The sequence below is a fragment of the Typopeltis vanoorti genome, chromosome 2 (genome assembly GCF_054136105.1).
Source record: "Typopeltis vanoorti isolate ZY-2024b chromosome 2, IOZ_Tvanoo_1.0, whole genome shotgun sequence".
Lineage (NCBI taxonomy): Eukaryota > Metazoa > Arthropoda > Arachnida > Uropygi > Thelyphonidae > Typopeltis > Typopeltis vanoorti.
The window spans coordinates 27,405,714-27,431,511 of NC_143550.1; the positions used below are offsets into that span (position 1 = coordinate 27,405,714).

General features: G+C 35.1%; 1 protein-coding gene across 3 annotated transcripts in view; it reads right to left on the reverse strand.

The window, feature by feature from the left end:
* ari-2 (E3 ubiquitin-protein ligase ari-2) overlaps positions 1-25,798 on the reverse strand; it is a 208,768-nt gene that overhangs the window by 6,291 nt on the left and 176,679 nt on the right. For all 3 annotated transcript variants that reach the window (XM_090404136.1, XM_090404144.1, XM_090404128.1), the window contains exons 11-13: positions 18,050-18,193; positions 13,470-13,538; positions 7,064-7,147 (exon numbers count right to left, since the gene is read on the reverse strand). In XM_090404136.1, the coding sequence (XP_090260262.1) occupies positions 7,064-7,147; positions 13,470-13,538; positions 18,050-18,193 (297 nt within the window). The remainder of the gene's footprint in view (positions 1-7,063; positions 7,148-13,469; positions 13,539-18,049; positions 18,194-25,798) is intronic.

Below are 25,798 nucleotides of genomic sequence, written 5' to 3' on the forward strand. Positions count from 1 at the left end.
TACAGTATACGACAGACAAGGATGACCTACTAACGGAATTAACCACAATATCCAGAGAACTTTCTTTAAATGGTTACCCAAAAAGACTCTATAACAAGATTCTCTTTACTGATATACCACATCGACAACGTGATGACGTCCAATACAACAGTACAATTACGATTCCTTTTGTCAGCAACCTTTCCAAAAAATTAGCTAACCTTTTAAAACCACATAAGATCAGAGTGGCATTCAAACCAATCAACACTATTCGGAAATTTTTAAGATCACCAAAAGATCCTCACCCATTCTACAAGTACTCTGGAGTATATAATATACCTTGCTCATGTGGTATTAGTTACGTAGGTCAGACCTCTGTTATTTCTGACATATCCTAAGAACACATAGGATATGTCAGAAATAACAGACAAGACATTTCAGGCCTTTCATGCCACTTTGCCTCTACTAACCATCACATTGAGTGGGATAAGAGCCTTATGCCATACATAGAAGATAACTACCATTCAAGAACCTTTAAAGAAGCAGCTACAGTATATGTAAAACTGAAAACCTAAACAAGAATCAAGGTCTAATTTTACCAGAAATTTGGAAAACTTTTATCAGATCATTAAACATCAAAGAAATGAACTTTCATAACAATTACGTAATGAGCCATAATGAATAAATCACGTTAACGAGACACGCACATTGTCACGCACAATACAAATTTTTTGTATGAATTAGAACTATCAGTTATAACCTAGTCTGTAACCTTCATTTTAGCTTACTAGTTTGTATTCCCTGAGGATGCCAATAGAAAAAGATTGGCGAAACATGTAGGAGGATAAAATAAAGCTACTTGACAAAGATTATAAAAAAAGTGTAATAATATTATGAATAATTGTAAAGAAAAAATTCAACATAAAGAATATAGCTTTGATGTAGTTATTTTATTTTATTTTATTTCATTTATTTTAATTTTATTTTCACTAGAGGTCAGGCCAGTAGAATAACTGTCTGAAAGTGTCTCTTTAGCATACTGTGTGAAATGTAATTTAATCTGTGTGTGTGTGTGGTGTGTGTGTGTGACCTCAATATGAAGGTTGAACCATCAAGAAATTAAAAATTATTTATAATATGGTTGTAGAATCATAATTTGTCTAAAATAGAGGCAGTTTTCCATAAATATTAAATCAGTAAGGGAATGGTATGTGTACTGAACCTAGAGGCACTAAATGGAGAAGCTAAGTAGTCAGCTCTTGTTATAGCAAATCACAAAATCAATGACAAGTCCTGACCAAGAGTCATAAACATGCTGCTATTCTAAAAAATATTCACTATACCAAACCATCTACTCTAGAAACTATTCCTATGATCCCTATGAATTTGCTATATAGCAAGAGTCAGGAGTACCAAATTTCATTCAATTTATTGTGAAATTATTATTATCATTCCAAATAGTTTTGCAAGTAAAAATATTTCAATTATTTATTACATGGAAAGGTGGAGGTATCTTCATCAGCTAGTCTTGAAACAAAGACTAAAAATTTCTATATACAATAATATACATTCGGCCAAACAGATACTTAACTAAGGAACTCTTTAAAATACAGTAAAATGTAAAATTTTTCAAGAATCGATGATCTCATTTTGCACAAAAAAATCATCGTCATGCCTACAACATATATTTACAGTATTCAAAGAGCTCTACAAACTGATGGTACTTTTCTGTCCCTACAAATGGTCTGGGTGAACCCAAATTGACATTACTTTATACCCATCTTTCCATCCTCCCATTCTATCAGTCAAGATTTTTCACACCTTGTAACTATCATTCTTCATCAATTACATCACTAATGCCTATATGTTTCTGCAAACCTGAGCTAACCAATGGCAAACACTACTACTTCCCAATATTCAAGATACTTCTGGCAATTGTATACACGAAGTGCAGTTCTCTGGCACTCACAACTACACAAATGTATGACTATCCCATTCAAATTGAGCCTGAGAAACTACATTCAGCATTTTTTGATCATTTTCACTTTCCTCAAAGATATCTGCACATATGCAAACCTGAATCCTCCTCAATAGCTCTGGTTTCCCTGACTTAAAGCACGGTCCATTAGTCTTATGTAAGTACTTCCATCCACAGATTCGTACCATACATCATCTACAAACTGCACATCATTTCTCCTGAAAAAATCTATGCATATGTTGCGATTATGGGCCCTTCTTTTCAATTCACTCCTATCATACAGTGGCAGGACTAATAATTGTTATTCTCCTACACTCTTTCTTCTTTTTCACTTCTAATAACTCTTTCCCATCTTGTCTCATGTCTTAATTGTTGACTTTCTAATCATATTTTCCAAAAGAATTCATTCACTTCTTCTCTTTGCATTCTAATACATCACTAACATTTTTAATCATTGCAGCCATTTCTTCAGAGTTCCATGAAGTGCTTCTCTTGTAGAATTTACCATAGAATACTTATTTTCCTTCTTTCTTCTAATTTTTTAGGAAATAACAACATAAATTATAAAAACTTTAATTAATAACTGCCTATATTTCAGCAATGTTACATTGCCATCTTCAGGGATCACAAAACAATGACATGTGCATGCAGGCACTCACACTAAGCAAATGAAGCTGAAGAAGGGCAACCTAGAGTCTTAACAGGTGCTCCCTATCAGACTAAATTGGGTTGTCTTGGTTGTCAGGCTGACGATCTTAGAATTTAAACTACCCAAATTTGTTGAGGTTTGGGAAGTTTTTCAGAGCTGAGGCTGATTCACTTCACTTTTGTGCATGGACTACCAAAAATCCATAAGCAAGAAAAAGCCTTAAACTGTGCCCCCACATAAACCCAGTTTGACTATGCTATGTGGATGATGTGTTCACCATTTGGCCACATGGCCTGGATATGCTTTACAATTTCTCAACACACTTAAACAATCAACCCCCCCCCCCCAGGATCTAGTTTACATTAGAAAAGGAAAACAGCAACAGTCTCCCTTTTCTAGACACTCTGATTATACACCAGTCTGATGGATCCCTGACTTTTTCTGTTTACAGAAATCCTACACATTTTATATTACACATCAAATATTATGATCTCTTTTCTAGATGATAAATTAATTATAACACTGAGAAAGAACCGGAAAAATTCACTAATAAAGAAAGTAGGTCTCCTTATAAAATTTGAACAGAAATGCAAACATTATATCATGTCTATAAAATAGAAGCAAAAGGGAAAAACATCATATCTAATTATGAACTGAACTTCTGTGGGTGAGAGAAGACAAGATACTATCTGTTCTATTAGTTAATTGGTTACGTAATATACGATGATACAATGTCCGTGAGGCCAATATGAGCAGGTATGGCCCAATCTTATGAAACCAATATAATACTTGGTTGTAATATATTTTGTTTGTCAATTGTGCGTTCTCCTGGCTGGTTTGTCTAGCTCTGGATGAAAAACCCAAGTTTCCCGGGAAGAAAAACCTGCCACATCCGTGTGAGAATGGCTACCTCATCTTTACTTGAAAAGTCGTGATAAAGGTTTTTGCATCCTAGACAGGATTCAAACCCAGGTCTTTCCAGCTTAAAGGAATTGTCGAAACCAACTGAGCTATGGAGGGTCTACTTTTTCTACTGATGCCAAAAAGCTCAAAAAAAGCATGGCGTGAAATAAATAAATTTCACACTCAACTAATAAAGACCATATTATAGATTTTAAAATGCAACATATTGTCTTAATAACATAATGTTATAATACAAGCTTTGATAGGCTTAAAGACTGGAGCATTTTAAACATTAGAAACACTTTATATAATAGCTAGAGGGAGAACTTCATCTACTCTAAATTATAAGGGATTCAAACACTTGTTAGGATATTATCAACTCCAGATGTTATCCCACAGCTTGGTGATCAGAAAAGGCACTTTGGGCAGCTATCCAAAAAAGCTGCTGCTAACAATCGGACAGGAGCGGAAAAGACTGGTTAAAAATATCCCATGAGAGAATATTATAAACTATACATCTCTAAGAAAAAGACACTCAAATTACATAGAATCAATGAATATAACTAATATCAATAGCTTTTTTAATAACAATCAAGGAAAATCAAGGAAAAGAAGGAGTAGCCATAGTATTCAACACAAAATACGAGGCTAATCTTCTTGAATGGTAGTCAGTCTCAAGTAGAGTAATGTGGGCAAATATGAGAATGGGGAACTGGACAATGAGACTTATTTGTGCCTATGGTCCCACAGAAGGTTCTACTAAGGTAGAAGTGGAGGAATTTTTTGAGGCTTTAGAAAAAGCAACTGACACAATGAAAAAGGAAAAGTTGGTCCTTGTTGGGGATCTAAATAGTAGAGTAGGAAATGATTGTGAGACATACAAAAATATTTTGGGAAAATTTGGAGAAAAGAGCAAAGCTAATAATAATGGCAAATATCTGTTGGATTTCTGCTCAGGACATGGACTGATTATTACTAACACCATGTTCCAACATAAAAATGTGCACAAATTCACATGGAGAGAAGAGGCTAGGAATAAGAAAAGTCTCATTGACTATGTTATTGTTGATAGTGATGTTTTCTCCCTGGTGCAGGACACCAGAGTGTACAGAGGATTTGAAATTGGAAGTGATCACTATTTAGTCTTGAGCAGGATAAAATTGAATTTCATATTGAAAAGAATAACATGTAAGAAAGTTTTAAAGCGAATAAAAGTTGAGCAGCTCTCAGATGTAAACTGTAGACTAAAATACAGAAATATTATTGAAAAGAAAATGAAAGAGTTTGAGAACAGGAATCAAACCTTGGAGATTCAGTGGCAAACTCTGAAGGAAACATTGATTGATTCTGCCAGAGAGGCATGTGGTGAGGTTGTGTGCAAAGATAAAAAAATCAGAACTCCCTGGTGGACACAGGAAGTTAAAGAGGCAGTGAAGGAAAAGAAGAAAGCATATCAAAAGTTCCTGGCAAATAAGTCAGCTTTTACTCTTACAGAATACAGAGACAAATGTAAGAAAGCTAAACAGTGTGTAAAACTAGCTAAACAAAAGTCATGGGAGGACTTTGGCAAGAATATAGAAAATAAATATCAAGAAGGTGGCAAAATATTCTGGAGGTTGTTGAAGAAGCTTAGGAATGGAGGAAAGAGTGCTGTTAAAGGAATTAGAGATGATAAAGGTGAAATGAAAACAGGAGAAAAAGATATCCTTGAAGTATGGAGTAATTACTTTGAAAAACTGCTAAATGAAACAAGCAGTGATGACAGCACAGTGATAAAAAACACTGACTAGGCATGCAGTCAGGAATACATATCCATACTTGAAGTAGAAAAAGCCATCAAAGGCTTGAAATGTGGAAAGGCAGCAGGAGTAGATGATATTCGACCAGAAATGCTGCAGTATGGTGGTATAAGAGTCTTACAGTGGCTGCACTGCATAGTTCAGAAAGCCTGGACAGAGGGACGAATTCCCGATGATTGGAGTAGAGCTCTCATAGTACCCATATATAAAAAGGGAAATAAAACTGAATGTGAGAATTACAGAGGTATTTCCCTACTGAGTGTTCCTGGAAAGATCTATGCAAGTATACTTGAGAAATGGTTGAGAAGAATTGTGGAAGAAAAGCTTGGTGAAGAACAAGCTGGATTCAGGCCAAACAGAGGCTGTCAGGATCAGATCTTCACTTTACGACAAATAGTCGAGAAAGCATGGGAATATAACAAAGATCTGTATTTAAGTTTTGTCGATTTGGAAAAGGCATATGACAAGGTGCCAAGAGAGAAGCTATTCAATACGCTGCAGTTATATGGTGTCAATGGGGCATTATATCAAGCAATACTTAGTCTTTATTTGAGTTGTGAGTCAGCAGTTAGAATTGAAGGAAGTACAGGAAGATGGTTTAATGTTAAATCTGGTGTGAGACAAGGATGTACATTATCCCCTCTGTTATTCATTATCTATATGGATCACATTATGAAGGAAAGTGGTATTAAACCTGATATCAAAATTGGAGATGTTAATGTCAGCTCTTTGCTTTATGCGGATGATGTTATACTTCTAAATAAATCCGCTACAAGTCTGCAAGATTCTCTGACTAAATTGAATAGCTGTTGTAATAGATATGGTATGAAGGTCAGCAATAAAAAGACAAAGACAATGAAAATAGGCAGAATCATTGAAAATGTCAACTGTGTTGTGAATGGAGAACCTGTGGAACAAGTAAAACATTTCAGCTACTTAGGCACAATTTTTACTGAAGATGGTAAACTAAATATAGAAATAGACAACAGAATCAGCAAAGCTGGTATCGTGGGAAGTCAATTGAATAAATTCATATGGAATAAGAAAGAAATTAGTCGGAACACTAAATTAGCTGTATACAAGACTGTGTTCAAACCAATTTTAACTTATGGATCTGAGAGCTGGGTCAGAAGTAAAACACTTGACCAAAGACTAGAGACCGCAGATATGAGAGTCCTGAGAAAGATTAGAGGCATGAACAGATGGCATCAATGGCAATATCATATTAAAAATGAGGATATTAGGAAAGAACTTGACATTGTCAGCATCCAGGAATGCGTTAGCAGAGCTAATCTCAGATGGTATGGTCACTTAAATAGAATGGGAGAGGAAAGATTAGCAAAACAAGTGTTCTCTGCCAGGTTGGCAGGAAAACGACCCAGAGGAAGACCAAGATATAGGTGGATTGATACGGTGCAAAGTGCCTTAGATGATAGAAATATAAGATCTGATAATGTTGGAGTCTTGACAAGTAACAGACTGATTTGGAGGAAAATTGTAGATAGGAAGTTAGTAATGATGTAATTTTTTCATGTAGTACTGTCATATCCTGTACACCCCTTGAGGGTACATGGCAGGAATTTGATGATGATGATGATGATAGCTTTTTTTTTTTTTTAAATAGAAAATCAGCTCGATAAAGGAATTGAAGGCAACTATTAAAAAAAAAAATAAAAAAAAACGAAATGCTAGTGCAAATACATAAATCATAACAATATATTCCACACTGAGATAGAAATTCAAGCGACTACTTACCCCGCGGTCTGTTGTTTCTGCTCTCTCAATTTTCCACGAGAGGTTTTCAATTTCTGCTTCTAACTGGGCTTGCTGATATTCAAACTAATTAATGAAAATGACAAATCAGATTAACTTGTGTTCGTATTTTGTAGTACAATGCAAAAAAAGATTTGTCTAATGCTTAGAATTACATTGTTTGAATTTGTAAAATAGCTCTTTTTAAAAAAAAAATGAAATAAAAATATGTTTTCCAAGATATGGAGAGCTAAATAACAAATATAGTTATGTTTGAGTATTAATGATCAAGGAGAAGGAGTAGCAAGAGTATTTAACACTAAACATGAAGATAAACTTCTTGACTGGAAGGCAATTTCAAGCAGAGTTATGTGAACAAACTTGTACTTATGGTTGCACAGAAGGTTCTCCTAATGAAGAAATTTTTCAAGTCAATTAGAGTAGGAAGTTGACACAGAAATGGAAAAGCTAGTCCTTGTTGGAGATCCAAAGTCAAAGCCAATCACAATGGTAAGTACATGCTGAATTTCTGTTCAGGACACAGATTAGTCTAAAAATTAAAGATGCCAAGAAATTGTATTCTTGATTTAATCCTTTCTCCAAGTGTAAGCAAACAATGTTTGCATGTGAAGTATCTTCACGACTGGACTACTTGCATATATAGAGGCTAATGGCTTCACATCAAATGCCTTAGTAGAATTTTTCCTGTAATGCAAAGCATACACACCCTTTGAGAAATGTATAATGCTAAGCATTATGGGAAGGGGGCCACTACCCAGACCACCTTTGACCTTCATTGAGATCTCAATAGTGACAGCAAGACCCAGAAGAGATCCCAAGACTGAACTAATGCAGAAGTCATATATTTCCCATATACAAATAATCAAAAGGTGTTGTATGTTAGAATGCAGAAAGCGAAGTTGAAAGAATTGAGTGTTTTGGCTGGAAACAATAACCTGAGAGGTGAGAAGTATTGTATGAGGGGAGGACGTGAAAAAGGTAGAGGAATCGGAAAAGAAGAGCAAGAAGGCGAAGTTTGTGAGTCAATTGCTACACTATGATAGAGGCGAACTGAGAAGGAGGGTGATGATAGCTAATGAATCAATATGCAAGTTTGCAGAAGGAATAATGTAGAGTTTGTGGATCTATAGCTTGAGTTTGAAGGATGGAAAGGTTTGTACAATGTCAGTGGGCTGCATTTAAATGGATTCAGAGTTAGGTGTGTAGAAAGAGCTTTGTTCAATGAGAGAGTGGAAGTGCAAAGTCAGGAAAAATAAATTAAGGTAAATGCAGGTGAGTTTGTGTGAATGAAGAAAAAAATTCAAAATCTGGTCTCTTGGATAATAACATCAAATAGGGTAGTCGATTCAGGAAGTAAAGGCGGTTGGGCACCTAAGGGGATGCTACAGTTTCTTTATACTAATGTTAGAAGCATCAGGAATAAGAGGAAGAAGTTTTTGGCATTGGTTAGTGCAACCGCATCAAAATATATAGGCATTAGTGAGACTTAATTAACAGCAGATGACAATAGTTACAGGGATTGAATAAGATGGAGTTAGTATTTTCAGGGAGAAGACAAGACATGGTGTGGGGTGCTGCTGTGGGATGATAGCAGATGAATTGCAGTCAACAAGAGTATGAGTAAGTTGAGCAGATGGCAGTTCTTTTGAGTCAGTCAATCTACAGTGTGAGATTGAGACCAATAGGGAAAACTATAAAACTGGTTGCTACTACAGGCCAAGGACCACGTGGAAGCCATGCTTCAGCATGGCTTCCACATCATCCCTGGAGACAGATTGGAAAGAGGAAAGATCATATGGCGAGAAGACAAATGGAATTTATACACTTATTGAGAGATAATTACCTGAAGCAGAATGTGATGGAGTCAACTAGAGGAACGAGAGTGCTAGATCTTGTTATAGGATCAGAAGACCTGTCCATAACTAAGGTGGCTACATTGCCTCCAATTGATGAAAGTGATCGTGTGGTTTTGACTTGGGAGGTAGCAAAACATGCAAAAATTCCAATTAAGAAGTATATGTGGAACTACAAGGCATGTGATTATGATACACTTAGAGATAGCTGGAAGGAAGCAATATCACACTGTAAAGCCAAGGTCAGGAGGATTAATAAGGGGAGTTGGATGTGTAGTATCATTAAGCATAAGCTGCAAAAAATAAAATAAAATGTTGTGGAGGGTATATAAGGAGAAAGGTGACCAGCATGGTAAGGAAGGCAAAATCAGATTATACGAAGTTAGCTGAGCAGGTAAAAGGAAATCCCAGTTTTTTTTTTTTTTTGTAATGTGGCAATTAGGAGGAAGAATGACTATGGAAGGATAACTTTAATGAGTGCAGATGGTACAGAGGTAACAGAGACAGATGAAATTGTTGAGCTATTGAGTGACCATTTTGAAAGCGTATATCATTCAAGTGAAGATATTGTTATGGCAGAGGTGACAGAGATTAATGTGAGAACAGTGGTTGATGAATTTACTTAGAATATTGCAGAATCTGAATGCAAATACAGCTGTGGGATTGGATGGCATATTGGCTTGTGTTTTAAGAGAATGTCAGGGATACTGGTGATGCCATTAACAAAGATTTTAGTTTAAGTCTCAGCTGTTTAAAATTTCAAGAGAGTGGAAGTGAGCAAAATAATTCCTTTGTATAAAGGAGGATCTAAGTCTGTGGTAGCATATTATAGACAAATCAGTATCTCAGAAGTGGTGGTAAAAGTACTGGAAAAGTTGGTCAACTAGAGAATTCAGGAATGGTTGGATAAGAATATGATACTCCATGTGGAGCAGCATGGCTTTACGAAGGGTCAGTCATGCCTTGGTAATCTACTAACTTTTTATAACAGAATGACAGCTGAATTGGATAAAGGGAATAGTTGCATGATGATACTGCCGAATTTTGCAAAGATGTCTGACAGATTATCATGTGGAGCTCTGTTATGCAAACTGCAACAAATGGGGATGTGAAACTGGTGATATGGATAAAAGGATGGCTGATGGACAGATATCAAAAAGTAACATATGAAGGAGTAGAACTGAGGAGAAGTCAGGTGACTAGCAGTGTGTACAAGGTTCTGTGCTTGAATTACTTCTGTTTAATTTGTACATAAATGATATTAAGAAATAATCTAAAGGGAGATATTCAGTTGTTTGCTGATGATGCAAAGTTAGGGAGTGTAAGTTAATGAAGGTGATGTATAGAGCTTGCAGGATAATTTAAATAGGCCCACAGTATGGGAAAAACATAATAGATGTCAATTTAATATGGAAAAATATAAAGTTATGCATTTTGGGATACAAAGATTAAAAGCTCTGTACCACATTGAGGGAACTGTACTCCAGGGAATTGATGAAGCCAGGTATTTAGGGGGTAGCAGTAGTAGTAGATAAAGAGTTGAAGTTTAGAGCCAGGGTAACTCACTGGATTATTTAGTTATTGAAGAACATGCTAACAAGAAGAGATGGTTACCTGGGTTTCTTGAGGATGAAGAAGTGATGGAGAGGATTCAGACATGAGTGACCAAGATGGTGAGAGGTCTGTGGAATGCTCTTATGATTGCAGGTTTGTGGATTGCAAAATTTGGTTGACTGAAAAAAAAAAAAAAAGGAGGGGATATGATAGAAACATTTAAGTTATTTAAAGTATTTTATAGGATTGATGCAGGGGGAAAGAAATGTTTCAGCCTTGGCTAGAGGGGACAGAACAAGAGGTCATACCTGGAAGTGTTAGACTGAGTTAGTTGTGGGTGCTTTGTTTGTTAATGGTTTCAAGGAAATATATGATAGACATTATGTTGATAGTTTGGATCGCCCATGATGAGTCTCAGGTGCCTGTGCAATAATAATAATAAATAATAATATTAATATGAAATAAGAAATGTTCCCTTGGTTTTAAGCAGGATAAAAATGAATATCATATTGAAAAGCAAAATATGTAAAAGTTTTAAAAGTGATAATGATAAGGGGGGGCATACAGAATACTATGATGTGGAGAGTTTAAATGTGCAATAAGGAGTGCTGACAGGCAGTCAGGTTTGTTTGTCAACTTATAAATGTAATACTTTCAATTTGCTGAAATGTAACAAAACTGCATGGAATAACCTCAAATGAATAAAGTTTTTCTCTTTTATCTAAATTATACATGGATAATGAATATACTCACTGCAACAAAAATCTGATGCATTTCCTAATTTTTAGATTCCATCCACCATTACGTACAGTGAACAGTCTGAGAGACAACTTGCAATCCATTACAAAAATGGAAGGCAAATCCTAAGACAGCAGTCTGCTGAGAACTCTCAATGTCAAACTTGATCAAATGTCATGGAAAAATAGGTGCAACAGTACAGGTTTCTCTAAACCTTTCCATGGCACTTATTCAGATGTGGGTGTCAACTGATTCAAATGTGGTGGTCAACTGATTAGATGACAGTTCTCCATGTGTTGAAGTAATACATGGAGAACTGTCATGTATTATGTATAATGGAGAAAGTCATGGATGATGACTTTCTCCATTATTTTAAAAAGCACCAAGGTGAAACCAGAGATTGATAGTTTGATGGTAGACATTTATCTCTTTGTATGGACTTGCTTGCATGCTATGGATACAACTGAGTATAAATAGAGATGATAAAGACCTGGTATTAGTTCAGGAGCTCATCACATGAATTACTGGAATACTATCAAGATTAAAAGACTTTTTTGGTATCCAGACTGATCAAGATTCTTCTGATGTCTTTCTTATGTCTATTTGTATTAGGATTCAGGAGGCATGTCATGGAATATTCCAATTGAAGGTGATTTGATCATCTATGTGCAGGATTTAGATGAGAATGATGTCGAGTGCTGGCGTAAGAGGTGAGTTTAATACATTTAGTCCTTTCAAAGTCATTCTCAGCCATGTGTTAGTAATTGTTTTGTGGGTGTTGCAAGCATCAGTATAGTCTGTGAATGATGTCAGAGTTTCTATCGCAAACCACTTATGATATGTTGTTTTTCACAGATCACCTTGATACATTCTTAAAACATGGCTTGGATATCGGGCAGGAATTCTGAATAAAGCAGAGTGTGAAGGCTCTCATTCTACTATGGATAATTTCTGCAACATGATCATAAGGAGTAAAATTTTTGATCTTTCTATGTAGCATTGTTGTGCCATGGATATGAGGTTGTGAATGGTTGAGGAGAGGGTGTACCACTAAATTTGTATAAGATTATGATCTAAGTTATCAAGAGGAGTGGTCAACTGGATAGTGTGTGCAGGCAAACTGGTTAAGAAAAGATCCAGGGGTTGGATGAGTAGAGAGGATTCTAACTTACTCTAGCTGATGGCTGAACAATTTACTTTAGGTCACTGCTTACAACAAATACCTCAGCATCTTTTCCAGCTTAGTCAGAGGAACCAGAAAAAAGAAGGATGGGATTTGCAAATATTAAAATCACCAAAGAAGGCTGAATTCCAAGATGGATAAAGAGTGAACAGATGCTATTAGTGGAGTCAAAGAGATCTGAATAATATGTAATGAAGTAAGGAAATCTTAAACCACAAAAGGCCAAAAAGAAGAAGAGATTGAAGGTTAACATCCTCCCTCTGGCAAGGACAATCCAAATGCACAAAAGCACAAGTACCATTCCTTATGGGAAGGAATCATAAAGTATAGTTTGAACAGTAAATATGGATATTGTAGTTACTGCAGCAATAATATGGGATCTGGTTTGGATGCTTGTAGGTGATAGTGAACATCATTTAAGTATTTGTCATAAATGCTGGTAAAGTGGATATGGAAGAGATTTTTTTTTTTTTGCCATAAATTTTAATTATTAACATCTGACCTCCATGGAATCAGAGATTAATAAAAACCTTTTTTTTAGATTATTTTGAGGATGTGAAAACTGTCGAGTACAATTAAGACAGCAGGATTATGCATCTGCTGGTTGGAAATCCTCCTAAATGCTTTACCAATTTTGCCAGAAGCAAAAATAGCAGGAAAGAAGTACTACAATGTAAGAAGAAATGTAAGAGCAGATAAAATCAGAGACCAGGCAAATAACAGACAGAAAACTAGACATGTAATATTAACCATGGTGGACTTTCATAATATCTTATGTATATATGTCTCTTTTTATGTTTTAATTATTTCCAAGACTTATTTTATAATTTATGGTAACATGATAACAAGGTTTCTTAAATTGCAAATGCATGCTATAGAAAACTTAAAAACATGTTTATGTGCTTTATCATTATTAATATTCATTTGGCCAAATAACAATTTGGCCTCTTTGACTCAAATTGTTTTTTCATTATAATTTTAGAGCAAAAATCATTTTAAATATTGAAAAACTATCATATTTTTTCAAGAATGTCCTTGAAATTTAATTACTGCAACATACCAGTTCTTTTCGTGGTCCTGCTTCCATGTAATAGGCATATGGATAGGTGTACTGGAGGGTGTATCGACACTGGAAAACAATGTACAGATGTTTGTATTTGATAACAATGATCAATTTATACAGACTTGCAAAAATTAAGAATTTATTTGAAGTTGCTTATAAATTCTGTTATACTGATTTCTATAAACTGAGATTTTTATATATATATATATATCTAAATGAGCCATTCTCAAATGTAACATCTGGCAGATATGTTACACTCCTTCCATATCCTCGATGAAGAAATTCTCCTTGTTCCCTGTAAACAGATGCACAATTTCCAAAGAACGAGTACAAATTTGAGTTTAATAAATTGGTTGAGAGTGTTGTTTGTTCTCTATTATTCTCTAACAAATTGTTAATAACCTTTTTAAATCCAACCCACGATTTTTCAACATTTTTCATTATTCTTTCAAACTGTTCATTCAAAGTTTATCTGAATAAAGAATTTGAAATTTAATATCTGAGAGATTACAGTTCCTTAAGTATTACTTCTGAAAGAAAAGGAAACCAGCCAATCTTCATGAATATTCATCTTTATCCAAGACTTTATGAAACTTGCTTCATCAACATTGGTTTTGTGTGAAGTGGGAATAATAGGATGGCTGACAAAATGACCAAACTTTCCCATCAAATGTTACTGAAACATGATATCAATCTGTGGTAATTCTTCTGTGGTTAATACTGACTATGTGATTTGTTGTCTAATTTGTATAAAAAAACTTGAAACTTGCTAAAGCCAGACTGTTGACCCAGCAACAATAGACTTTTAGGGCTCTACAAATAGTTAACCAGGTTCTTCAGATCAGACATTATCAAGTATAAGTTAAAATTCTTTTTTTTTTTTCCCCTTTGAAAGATTTTCTTTATAATTCCTCAAGTTAAATAACCGAGTTAAAAGAATAAATGGTTGTACATTACTGCAATGAAGAACTTGAGGAAGAAGTCTAAAATGACATATGCTGCAATCAATATTAGCATGAAAATGGCTCACTTAAGAAAGTTAGACTATTTTATTAAAAATATATATGATGTGGTCCTGAAGAACATATACAGTTTCTGGAATTGGCACAAGCAGGAATTACAACAAACAGGTAAAATATTTACAATAATAAAACTATTGCAGATGTTAATAATGATGTTCGTGAACATATTTTCCACATACATTTAGGAATTAGAAATATTAAAGATATTTCTTTAATTAAAAGAAAAATTAAAAAAATATAAACATAGACGGATGGAACACGTTCAAAGAATGAAAACAGAAAGATTACCAAAACAAGCCTTAAAGTATAAGCCATTAGGAAAAAGAAAACCAGGACGTCCTCTTAAACGATTCAACGATGACTTCTAAGGCTGGAACAGGCCATACTAGGCCTAAATCCTTGATACATATGATGATGATGAAATATTAAAGATGTAATTACACTTGAATTCAACTTTGAACTGTGTTTATCTAAATAACAGGATGATTTCAGTTTACTTAGGATAGTTAATTTTGTAAACAAATTCCCTTCTATGATTTTGCATGACACCAGGGCCTTTTCAGCTATATTGAAGTAGTATTTTTTATTATGTATGTGAAAAATAAACTTCTAGACTAACAATCTATTTTACAGGAATTATATCCCCTGCCACAAACACTCCATTCAATGAGTTTTATGGGAAGGAGAAAAAAAAAATAGCAGGAAATGTAAAAAAAACATTTAAAAAAGGCTAAAAGATGACTTACTGCTAGTATGTGAGTCTACATACTAGATTACAAAATTTAATAACTGAAAATAAATGAATTTATAATTACATACATTTATCTATTTAAAAATCTTTAATTGTTGATTGGTTTTGCTTTTTCTGCACTCTTATAAGTTCCACCTGCCTCTCCACAGTGTATAAGGCATTAAATGCCCCATCGTCTCCTGATGCACTTGCAATATACCGCCTCAAAACAGAGATAGCTTCCATTGCTTCTTTACTAGTAGGGATGGTAGGTTCTTGATCACAGTCTTCTTCAACCACTTCTTCCTCTTCTTCTTCGCCAAGGTGGTTGGAAAAGATGTCTTCTACACTTGGTACCATTGATCTGATCACACCAGCATCAACATAGTCTTGAAATGAGGAAGCCTCATCCATCACATACCAGTTGTTGAGCTCTGACCATGCAACCACACTTTGGCCACATAATGCATGGCATCAAGGATTGATATGGTGATTTATTTTGGGTCCATACCATTATCATGCATAAACACAGCTTTTTTTTCAACAAGCATTTTTCTATATTTCCATTTAAATGCATGGATGATGCCCAGATCTAATGGCTGAAGCTCACTTGTACAATTAGGGGGAAAGAACACTAATCTAATGTTTCTGAGCTGCAGATCTATAGGGTGTGTAGGACATCTGTCTAGTAGTAGTATTTTGCAGTCATTTGCCCCCATTTTAGCATCCAGAGCATACATGGTGGATGTGAAGATGCTGGTGGTCATCCATGCTGTGATGTTGGCATCACACTTAGTAGGCAGATTTTTCACATTCTTAAAACACCTTGGCTTTTTAAAATTTACCAATTACCAGTGGAGGTAATTTTTCTGATCCATTAGCATTGACCATGAGCAAAACAGTTACCCTCTGCTTGCTGAGTTTTCCACCGTGACACTTCTCTCCTTTAAAACACAATGTTTTACAAAACTTGGCAGAATGTTATAAAAGAGCCCAGTTTCATCAACATCGAAAATATTTTTCGGTTCGTAGTCCTGAATAACAGTCTTTAGTTCATGTTTCCACTGCAACACTATTACTTTCTCCACACACTTGATTATACACAATATTGTGATGAGTCTTGAAACGATCAATCCATCCATTTGACGCAGTAAAACCATTAATCCCCAACCTTGCAGCAAATTCAAGGGCTTTCGCTCGGAGTATAGTACCATCAACTGGAATACCTGATGCTTTCATAGAAACAAACCACTCCGCCACAAGTTTATCCAATTCATTGTATGCCGATGTCTGGATATACCGTATTTTCGTTTTTTTTGACATAGCGCCAGATTGCTTTGCATTGAGTTCAATGCTTGACCTGTTTTTTATTATCGTGTTCAAATAGACACGGAGAGTCCAAGATCATTTGCTAAATGCACACATGTTCAGGCATGCCAATCTACACGTCACAAAATTGCCATCTTTTCTTCTACCGAAATACATTTTTTGTTTTTTTTCTCCATGTTATATGGATAATCCACCACCGCAACTTGAAAGCAACTTTCACACGCTAAATTACGTAGCAGAAATTCTGCAATATCAATTCATACTGTGATTGAAAATAAAATCACAGTATCACTACTGCAAGTGTGCAAGTCACCATGATGGTGGAAATGAAACTACAGCCAAAAGCAACGGCATCTTGAAACAGAAATGCGCAGATTTCCACAGAAATCGATTTGAATGAGAGGAAATCGATTCAAAAATCAGTATTGCCACCCTAGAAAAAAAAACGCAAATCACGGGAAATAATGTCCACATCAAGTTGTTAATGGCGGGAAAACAATATATCGTAAAAATAGGCCTTAAGACGGGACCAATGGAAAATGACGTAAATGGCAGGAAAACATATATTGCGGGAACATAAAAACGGGGTTTTACTGTATATATAGGTAACTCTCATTATATTATTATTATTATTTGTGACACCTCCAAGGAGTCCGAAGACTCATCGCAGGAGGACACCTACTATACAACTGTTTCCACGACTACACCGCAACGTCATCTACCGCCCTTCACCACCACAACTAGTATTTTTTTGTCTGTAAATTGCGTGTGTTCTGAAGTGCCAATTTGTCTTTGTTATTCCCTAACAAATTGTTAATAACCTTTTTAAATCCATTTTTTATAACTTTTAAATAACTTTTTTAAATCAATTTTAAAACCTCCCCCTGCTATATTTGCTGTGAAGAGATCATCAAATTCTTCAACATGTGATCTGCAGCTGCAGTCTCACCAGTCATGCTGAGATTATGGAATGCATGACTCTTACAGCAGTTGAACCACCTACAACTTGCAGCAAGAGTAAGCAAGGTGGTGGTGTTCTCATACTGGACAATGAAATTTGTCTATCATCTAAATATACTAACAAAACATCTTTATCAAAAGTTGGAATTGAAGCTCTAGCCTGTTCTGTTAGTCAGAAAGAAGGCATGCTATCTTATCTGCCAACCAGATTGGCATTAGAGATGGATATGAATTCATTTCTTCAATTTGGCACACAAATTGAAATTTATCTCATTTGTAGTTACACCACAGAATGGGGATCCAGGAATAAAACAGATTAAATAAGACTTCGGAAGGGTATTATTTTTTTGGTTGCAGTGTACTGTTTTTCATATTATAATACGAAGGTAATTTATGAACAGCCTGTAATTTTAGAGCCAGTGCTATACTAACTCTATAATATCTAATAGGAAACCATTCCATTTTGAAAGTGTCTTCTTTTACTAGGGTTTTTAAAGAAAAATCACAAATTCTACATGTGTACCTTAATTACTTACTTTTGCAAGTAATGCAGCAGCATTTATAAGATATTGCCAGTCTATCCATGTTCCTTCATTTGCCATTACTTTCTGCTGGATTCTGTCTTTGATTTTTTGTAATGTTTGTTCTTCCAATCTTAAACTTTTTGCATGATTTTCCCACTGCAAAAGAGAAAAAAAAATCATTATATGCAAATTTGCCATGGTATATGTGCATGCACATGCACACAAAACTGTAATTTAGGATTAATTAAACATACAAAATGATAAAGTACCATAAAAGCTTTGCTGTTATCAGTTGATACTAAAGCAAGTTTGTTTGGCTACACTTCAAAAGTACTGGATCTGAAAGGATTAACCTTTGGAACTGTTTTTACTGTGAATCTCCCCTGAGAAAGGTTTTAAATTTATAGTGCATTAGTACTCTAGGTGAACTAAGGATCAGAGTAATCTGGAAACTCTGCTCCACAAAACAAACATAACCTTCAAGCAACTACAGATCTCTGATAAGCAAAGTGATTCTTGAATTATCTAGTGAAAATCATCTATCACCTAAGAATATTTGAACAGTGGGAGCTGAACCTATATCTTGTAGTTTGAGAGAGAGAGAGAGAGAGAGAGAGAGGAGATGATATCCACTCAGCCAGCAGACATTATAGACATTATAAGACATTCAAATGAATTACATTAAGCGGTATGAAAATCAATTTCATAAGTAAGGTAATCCCTGTTTTACATAGGGGATGCATTCCAAGAAATCTGTGTAAATTGAATTTTTGCATTAAAAACAGATACCATTTTTCTTTTACAGACTGAGAGCCTTATTCATTATTATTTTCATGTTGACGGATATTGATCAATTTTTTATTTAAATCATTGATCCATACAATTAATCATTTTTCCAACTCTTGGATGATTTCTCTCTCTTTCTAGAAGAAAAAAAAAAAAAAGGTGATTTTCTTTTCTGAGACAGGAGTAACATTTTCAACTGCTTCTTTAATTTTATTCATATCTTTTAAGATTGTTCTTATTGTTGACTCACTTAATTTAAATTCATATGCAACATCAACAATTTTAAAACTATTTGATTTGAGTTTTTGCATTATTTTTAACTTCATACCTAAATTGATAACAGCACACCCCTTTTTTATGTGTGCTAGAGTATCGTCATTGTTGTGACTTTCCTTTGCAGGTTTTATTGAAATATTTAACAAGGGTGCAAATTATATAATAAATTATGTATGTATGGAAACAATAGCATTCTAAGTGAAATGAATCAAAGTTTACATACCTCTGCTTTTAAAGTTAGTCTTCAAATTAGCTAAGGAATTTTGAACTCAAAGATACAGAGTGTATATACAACATATGCATGCAAGTATGTAGCAACATACAGACAGCAACATAATATATATTATTTTTATATTTCTATTATATATATATATATATACACACACACAAGGGGGGGCTCTTCCCCCTGGTGCCCCCAGAGCAAAAAAAAAGTTGTTGTTTTTTTTTTTTCCCACCAGAGGTCAGGCCAATAATTGTTGTAACGGTTGGTCAGTAACTTTAGCAAACCATGTAGATTATAGTGCAGCTTGTTTCTCTGTACATAGTATATATGCTCCGAAGATGACCTTGATATAAAGGTCGGAACATCGAATGTGGATTTTGGTTTATATTAAACTGAAGTTTCACTCAAACATGGTAGTTGTCTCCATAATTTTCCAAAATGTATTCTGATCACTGTGTAAGCCTCAAAGAAAGATTTTATTATTTTAAGTCTTCTGTCAGTGAAAGTTTTCCATATTATGTTATTTATCAGGTCTCTAATATTGTCATTTCTTACATAAGAGACTACGTAGCACAGTCAGTATAGACGAAGCCCTTTGGTCATAAAGATCTGGGTTCGATTCACGTCCAAGACGTGAGGAATCTTTATCTGGTGTCATACAGAGGTAGAGGTAGTTGATGGAAGTTTTTTCACTTGGTTATGCTACCAATTATATATTTGGTTTAATCTATTATCCAAGTGTAAGCAAACAAAGTTTGCACCTGAAGTATTTTCAGGACTGGGCCAACTCGTGGCAAAGGTGGTATAACTTCTCATCACTTGCCTTAGTATCCCATAATACAAAGCACATATCCTTATGGGTATGTATAATGCTATGCGTTATGGGAAGGGTCACTACCCAGATCGGTTTTGACCTTTATTGAGGTCTCATCGGTGGAAGCCAGATCCAGAGGTGGTGATACCAAGGTGGAAGTAATGCAGAAGTCATATTTCCATACACCAGTTTCCAAAAGGTGTAACACCTTATTATTAAAATTCTCTGGATTAGAGATTACTTCCACTTTGGTATCACCACCTTTGGGTCTGGCTCCCACTAATGAGACCTCAATAAAGGTCGAAACCGGTCTGGGTAGTGAGCCTTCCCATAATGCATAGCATTATACATACCCATTAGGATATGTGCTTTGTATTATGGGATACTAAGGCAAGTGATGAGAAGTTATACCACCTTTGCCAAGAGTTGCCCCAGTCCTGAAAATCAGGCACAAACTTTGTTTGCTTACACTTGGATAAAGGATTAAACCAAATATATAATTGGTATAATAAGAGGTAGAGGGTTTTTTCAGCTGGAAACTCGGGTTTTTCGTTCCTCAGAACAGGCAAACCCACCCTGCAAACACAAACACACGGAGCTACAGTCATAAATACATATTTAATCCCTCATTAGGAGGGCTAAACTAGTACTAAGGGACAGATCGAGGAACGGGGGGAAGGGAGACCCCCCCACATGAATAAATAAAAATTTCTTACATTTTGGTCTTTTTAAGGCACTGCTAACTGTATTGACTAGCCTAGATCTTGGTCTTCATTTGAGTCTTTTTCCTGCCACCTAGTATCACCAAACACACACTGTTAAAGATACCAAGCAATTTTATAAGCTAGGTTTTTAATCCTTTTTCCCAAGTAAGCAAACAGACAAGTCAGTCAAGTTTGCAGCTGCATGTAGTGCAACACTAGGCAACTCATTGTAAAGGTGGAGTAAGTTCTGATCACTTTCCTTGGAATTTTCCCCTAATGCAAATCACATTTCCTTGCAGAGATGTATGATGCTATGCATTAAGGTAATGGTCACTACCCATACCAGTTTCGACCTTTACTGAGGTCTCGTCTGTGCGAGCCAGACCTAAAAAATGCCAAGGGTGAAGTAATACAGAGCTTATAAATATTTTACCTAAACAAGTTGCCATAAGGTGCTTTGACCTCATTAAATAAAAATCTCCGGATGAGAGTAAGATGTAGAAAGTTTTTTACCTTGGGTATATATATTATATTAAAGATACCAAGCAATTTTATAAGCTAGATTTTTAATCCTTTTTCCCAAGTAAGTGAACAGACAAGTCAAGTTTGCGGCTGCATGTAGTGCAACACTAGGCAACTCGTTGTAAATAGCATCATACATCTCTGCAAGGAAACGTGCTTTGCATTAGGGGAAAATTCTAAGGAAAGTGATCAGAGCTTACTCCACCTTTACAACGAGTTGCACTACGTGCAGCAGCAAACTTGACTTACTTGTCTGTTTGCTTACTTGGGGAAAAGGATCGAAAACCTAGCTTATAAAATTGCTTGGTATCTTTAACATAATATATACCCAAGGTAAAAAACTTTCTACAAACACACACTGCTCACACATTCTTCAACTGCTAACAATAATATCAAACTCTTTTCTAATATCTTCACTTTTAATATGATTCTGTCAATGATGCTATCTATTCACTCTTAATTTTGCTCAGGCACTCTCATATCTGTGATTTCAATTCTTCAATCAATTGCTTAACATATTTTTAATGCATTTTTTCAGAAATTGTCTAATTTCTATTATTATTCCATATAAATTTATTCAACTGGATTCTCACATAACACCTTTGCTTACTCTGTTGTCTATTTCCAAAGCTAATTTTCATGTTTATTAAAAAATTGCACCTAAATAGGGGAAATATTTTACTTGTTTTATAGTTTTGCTATATAGAGTCCAGTTGATGTTTTTTGTGATACTGCCTATTTGCACATTTTGTCTTTTTTATTACTGATTTTCATATCAAATCTGTTGCAGCTATTATTCAGTTCAGTTAAAGTTCATTGTAATTGATTTATTTAGAAATGTAATGGCATCTGCATAATACAAAGAACCACGATTTTTATTTATTTAGCAAATGAGGAAAATACAAGAAATTATTGAACAAAACTATATACAGATTGACAGTTCAGTTAACCAGTCGATGGCACTGTCTGAGAGTAAATGCAAGTTCCTAAAGCCTCCAGGAAAGGAGGCTATGAGGCAGTCATTGATGATATGATGCATAGTCTGCATAGCATCATACATACTAAAATGGTGACTGTGAAATTCACCACAGATGTACACAGCAGCCTTGACCAGTCCTAAATCTGGACAAGGCTGCTGTGTCTAAATCTAGACTCTGCAATGAACTACTAACTACAAAAGAAACCTTACCAAAGATCCAACTATCAATCCTCTAGGACTCAATCTACCTCAATACCTCTAGAGTCAGGATAGTTGGATCTGTGGTGAGGTTTTCTTTGTAGTTTTTTTTTTTTTTTTTTTCATTGCAGAGTCTTCTCCACCAGTCCTGGAGAGAACCAACATGAATAACTCTGATTTTGAAAGTAGGTTTAATGCCACTTAGATGATAAATACGGGATGAGAGGAATACATGTGCTATTGTTTTACACTCAATTTTATACCAAAACATTTTCCTGTACATCCTGTAATTTTAAGCGTTGACTTACAGCTTATGTGTAGTGATGTATTTTTCTGTATGATTTACCAATATAATTGATGAGTTTTAAATAAATTTTCCCTTGGCACTTAATCATATGCCTTTTCTACATCTATAAAAGTTAAATACACAGTCTTGTGCTGGAGTTCACATCAACCTAGCTGCCTTTTCAAATCTTCTTATATAGCTGTTATGACAATGTACTTTTATGAGGTGTCTGGTAACGAAAGTAATTTTTCTGTGTTCTGGATTTCGCATAACCATATTGTGGATGGTCTGATGCATCATAGGTGCTGGTAGCTTGAAACAACAATAACTATATCCATTCATATTTGTTAAATTAGGGACACAAAACACATGTGTTGAAAAGATTATTCTACTGATTAATAATAAAATAATGACATTACGTTTCGACCCCTGTATTGAGGTCATCTTCAGAAGGATACATTCAGAAGTATAAGAACAAGCTACATGCTGTTGCACTCTATACAAGTAAATTACATCTATGTTGTTAACTAATCTTTTTTCTTAGCCTGCCCTCTAGTGGGGAAAAAAAAAAAAAAATATATATATATATATATATATATAAAAAATTAAATAAATAAATAAAAAATAAATAAAAATAAAAACTACAATAAACTCTGCTAAAGTCCTCATGTACTAGGATTCTTCTGGAATTATAATTTGGATTTGTACAGTACAGGCTGCTATTGAATGTTCAAGAAAAAAAAAAAAACACTTCACTAGGTCTTGTATTGAGATTTTTCTTCGTGGTTGCTATGAAGGTTGTAGATAGGTCCTCCACATTCTTGGAATTGTTAGACCATCATTTTTATTCAGATTTGGATCATGTTTGAGCATTTCACAAGCTTCCTTGAATTTCCGCTCGAACCAGGTTTTGGTGCGGTGTAGGGACTTGGTACCTTTCCAGTCAATTCTGTGGTATGTTTGGAGTGCATGGTCAGAAAGGCCGGTTTTTCCAAAATGGAGGTATTTTATGTGACGTTTGTGTTCATCCTTTCTGATTGGGATGGTTCACCCTGTTTCCTCTATGTATGGTATGTTACATGTGCAGTCTATTTTGTAAACCCCTAGGTGGGCAAAGTGTGGCAGGGGATTCTTGGAAGAACTGAGTAGGTGTCTTAATTTTGTCAGGGGTTTAAAGGTGGTTTTGATGTTGTATTTGTGTATGAAATGCCTCTAACATATGGTATAGCAATAGCATTTTTGAAATCTTTTTTGTTATTAGTGGTATCTTTGTGGAGGATCTTGTGAACGGTTTTTATACTGTATCCATTTTTTATAAAGGTTTGTTTGATGGTCTCATATTCATGGTTAAGAGCTTGTTCATTTGAACAAATGGTTTGAGCTCTGTGTTTAAGGGTGCTTATGATCCCTAGTTTTTGTGTTGGGTGGTGATAAGAAGTTTTGTGTATGTACTGGCCTGTGTGTGTAGCTTTGCGGTAAACTGAGAAGGAGAGACAGCCTGAAGGAAGACGTGTGACAAGTGTGTCTCGGAATGGAAGAGAGTTGTTTTTTTCAATTTCAGTGGTGAATTGGATGCGTTTGTGTTGTTTGTTCAGGTGGCTAAGGAATGTATCTAGTGCTTGGCGGCCGTGGGGCCAAATGGCGAAAATATTGTCGACGTATCTGAGCGCCAAATTTTGGGCTTTAGACACGCCGATTCTAGAGCTCGTTGCTCAAAATCTTCCATGTAAAAGTTCGCTATTGGGGGGGGGGAGAGTGGAGAGCCCATGGCGGTACCCTCTTTTTGAAGGTAAAAATTGTTTTGCCACACGAAGTATCCGGAGCGGAGCACGTGGGAAAAAATGACTATATCCAGGATTTATCAGACTATGCTATGAGTTCATTGATTCACTCCAGTGTAACCCTTTAAAAGGGTTACACTGGAGTGAATCAATGAACTCATTATTACAAGGAGCAATGATATGTTTTCCTGAGACATACTGAGTTGCCAGATACTAGTGGACCACTATCTGAAAGCTGCAGCCTATACTCGTCCCTCCATCAGAAATAGTAGTATCAAGTTTTATACCATACCCAAGCATAAGCATACAAAGCTTACAGGTAAAGTATCTTCATGACTAGGCTACTTGTATCAAGTATGTTGACTTCCTATCAATTGCCTTAGTATCCCATAATGCAAAACATGCCTCCTTTTGGATGTGTATATTGCTATGCATTGTCACTATCCATACTGGTTTTGACTTTTATTAAAGTCTCCTCAGTGGAAGCTAGATGCAAGAAGATACTGAGGTTATATCAAAGCAGAAAGTATTTTCTATATATATATATATATATATATATATATAGTGAAATGCATCATAATACTCTGGATCAGAGGTAGTTACAGAAAGGTTTTTTTTTTTTTTTATTGCTTGATTTTCAGGCAAATTATATTTGACAAGAAATTATATTCTTGTTTAATCTCAGTCTCTATACACAAGCCTAGCCTAGCTGTGAAGATATATCACTGTGCAGACTGTCTGTTTATACTTGGGCACAGGATTAAAACAAAAATATCTATTATAATTACTTGCTAACCAAGCAAAAAAAAAATAACAACATACCATTTTACTACTTGTATATGGAAAATATGTGACATTTTCCTTGGTCTAGCTTCCACTGATGAGACCAGTAACATTGACACTTGTCTGGTAACTGATGTGAAGTCAATGGCCTCCACAAACAAGCAGCCATCATGAAAATATTTCACACCCAAACTTTGTTTGCTTATGTGGATATAGGATTAAACAAAAATAAAATTTTTTATCTATTGTAATTGACATCCCTTCGTGTTCACAGTATATCCATCTGGCAATAGTTACTTTCAGCAGGATAATGTATTTTGATTCAGGGATGGTTCCACATGCAAGAGAATGACTTGGCCATTTGCAACAATGATCTATATCATTTCAATCTCACCAAGTCAGTATTTGC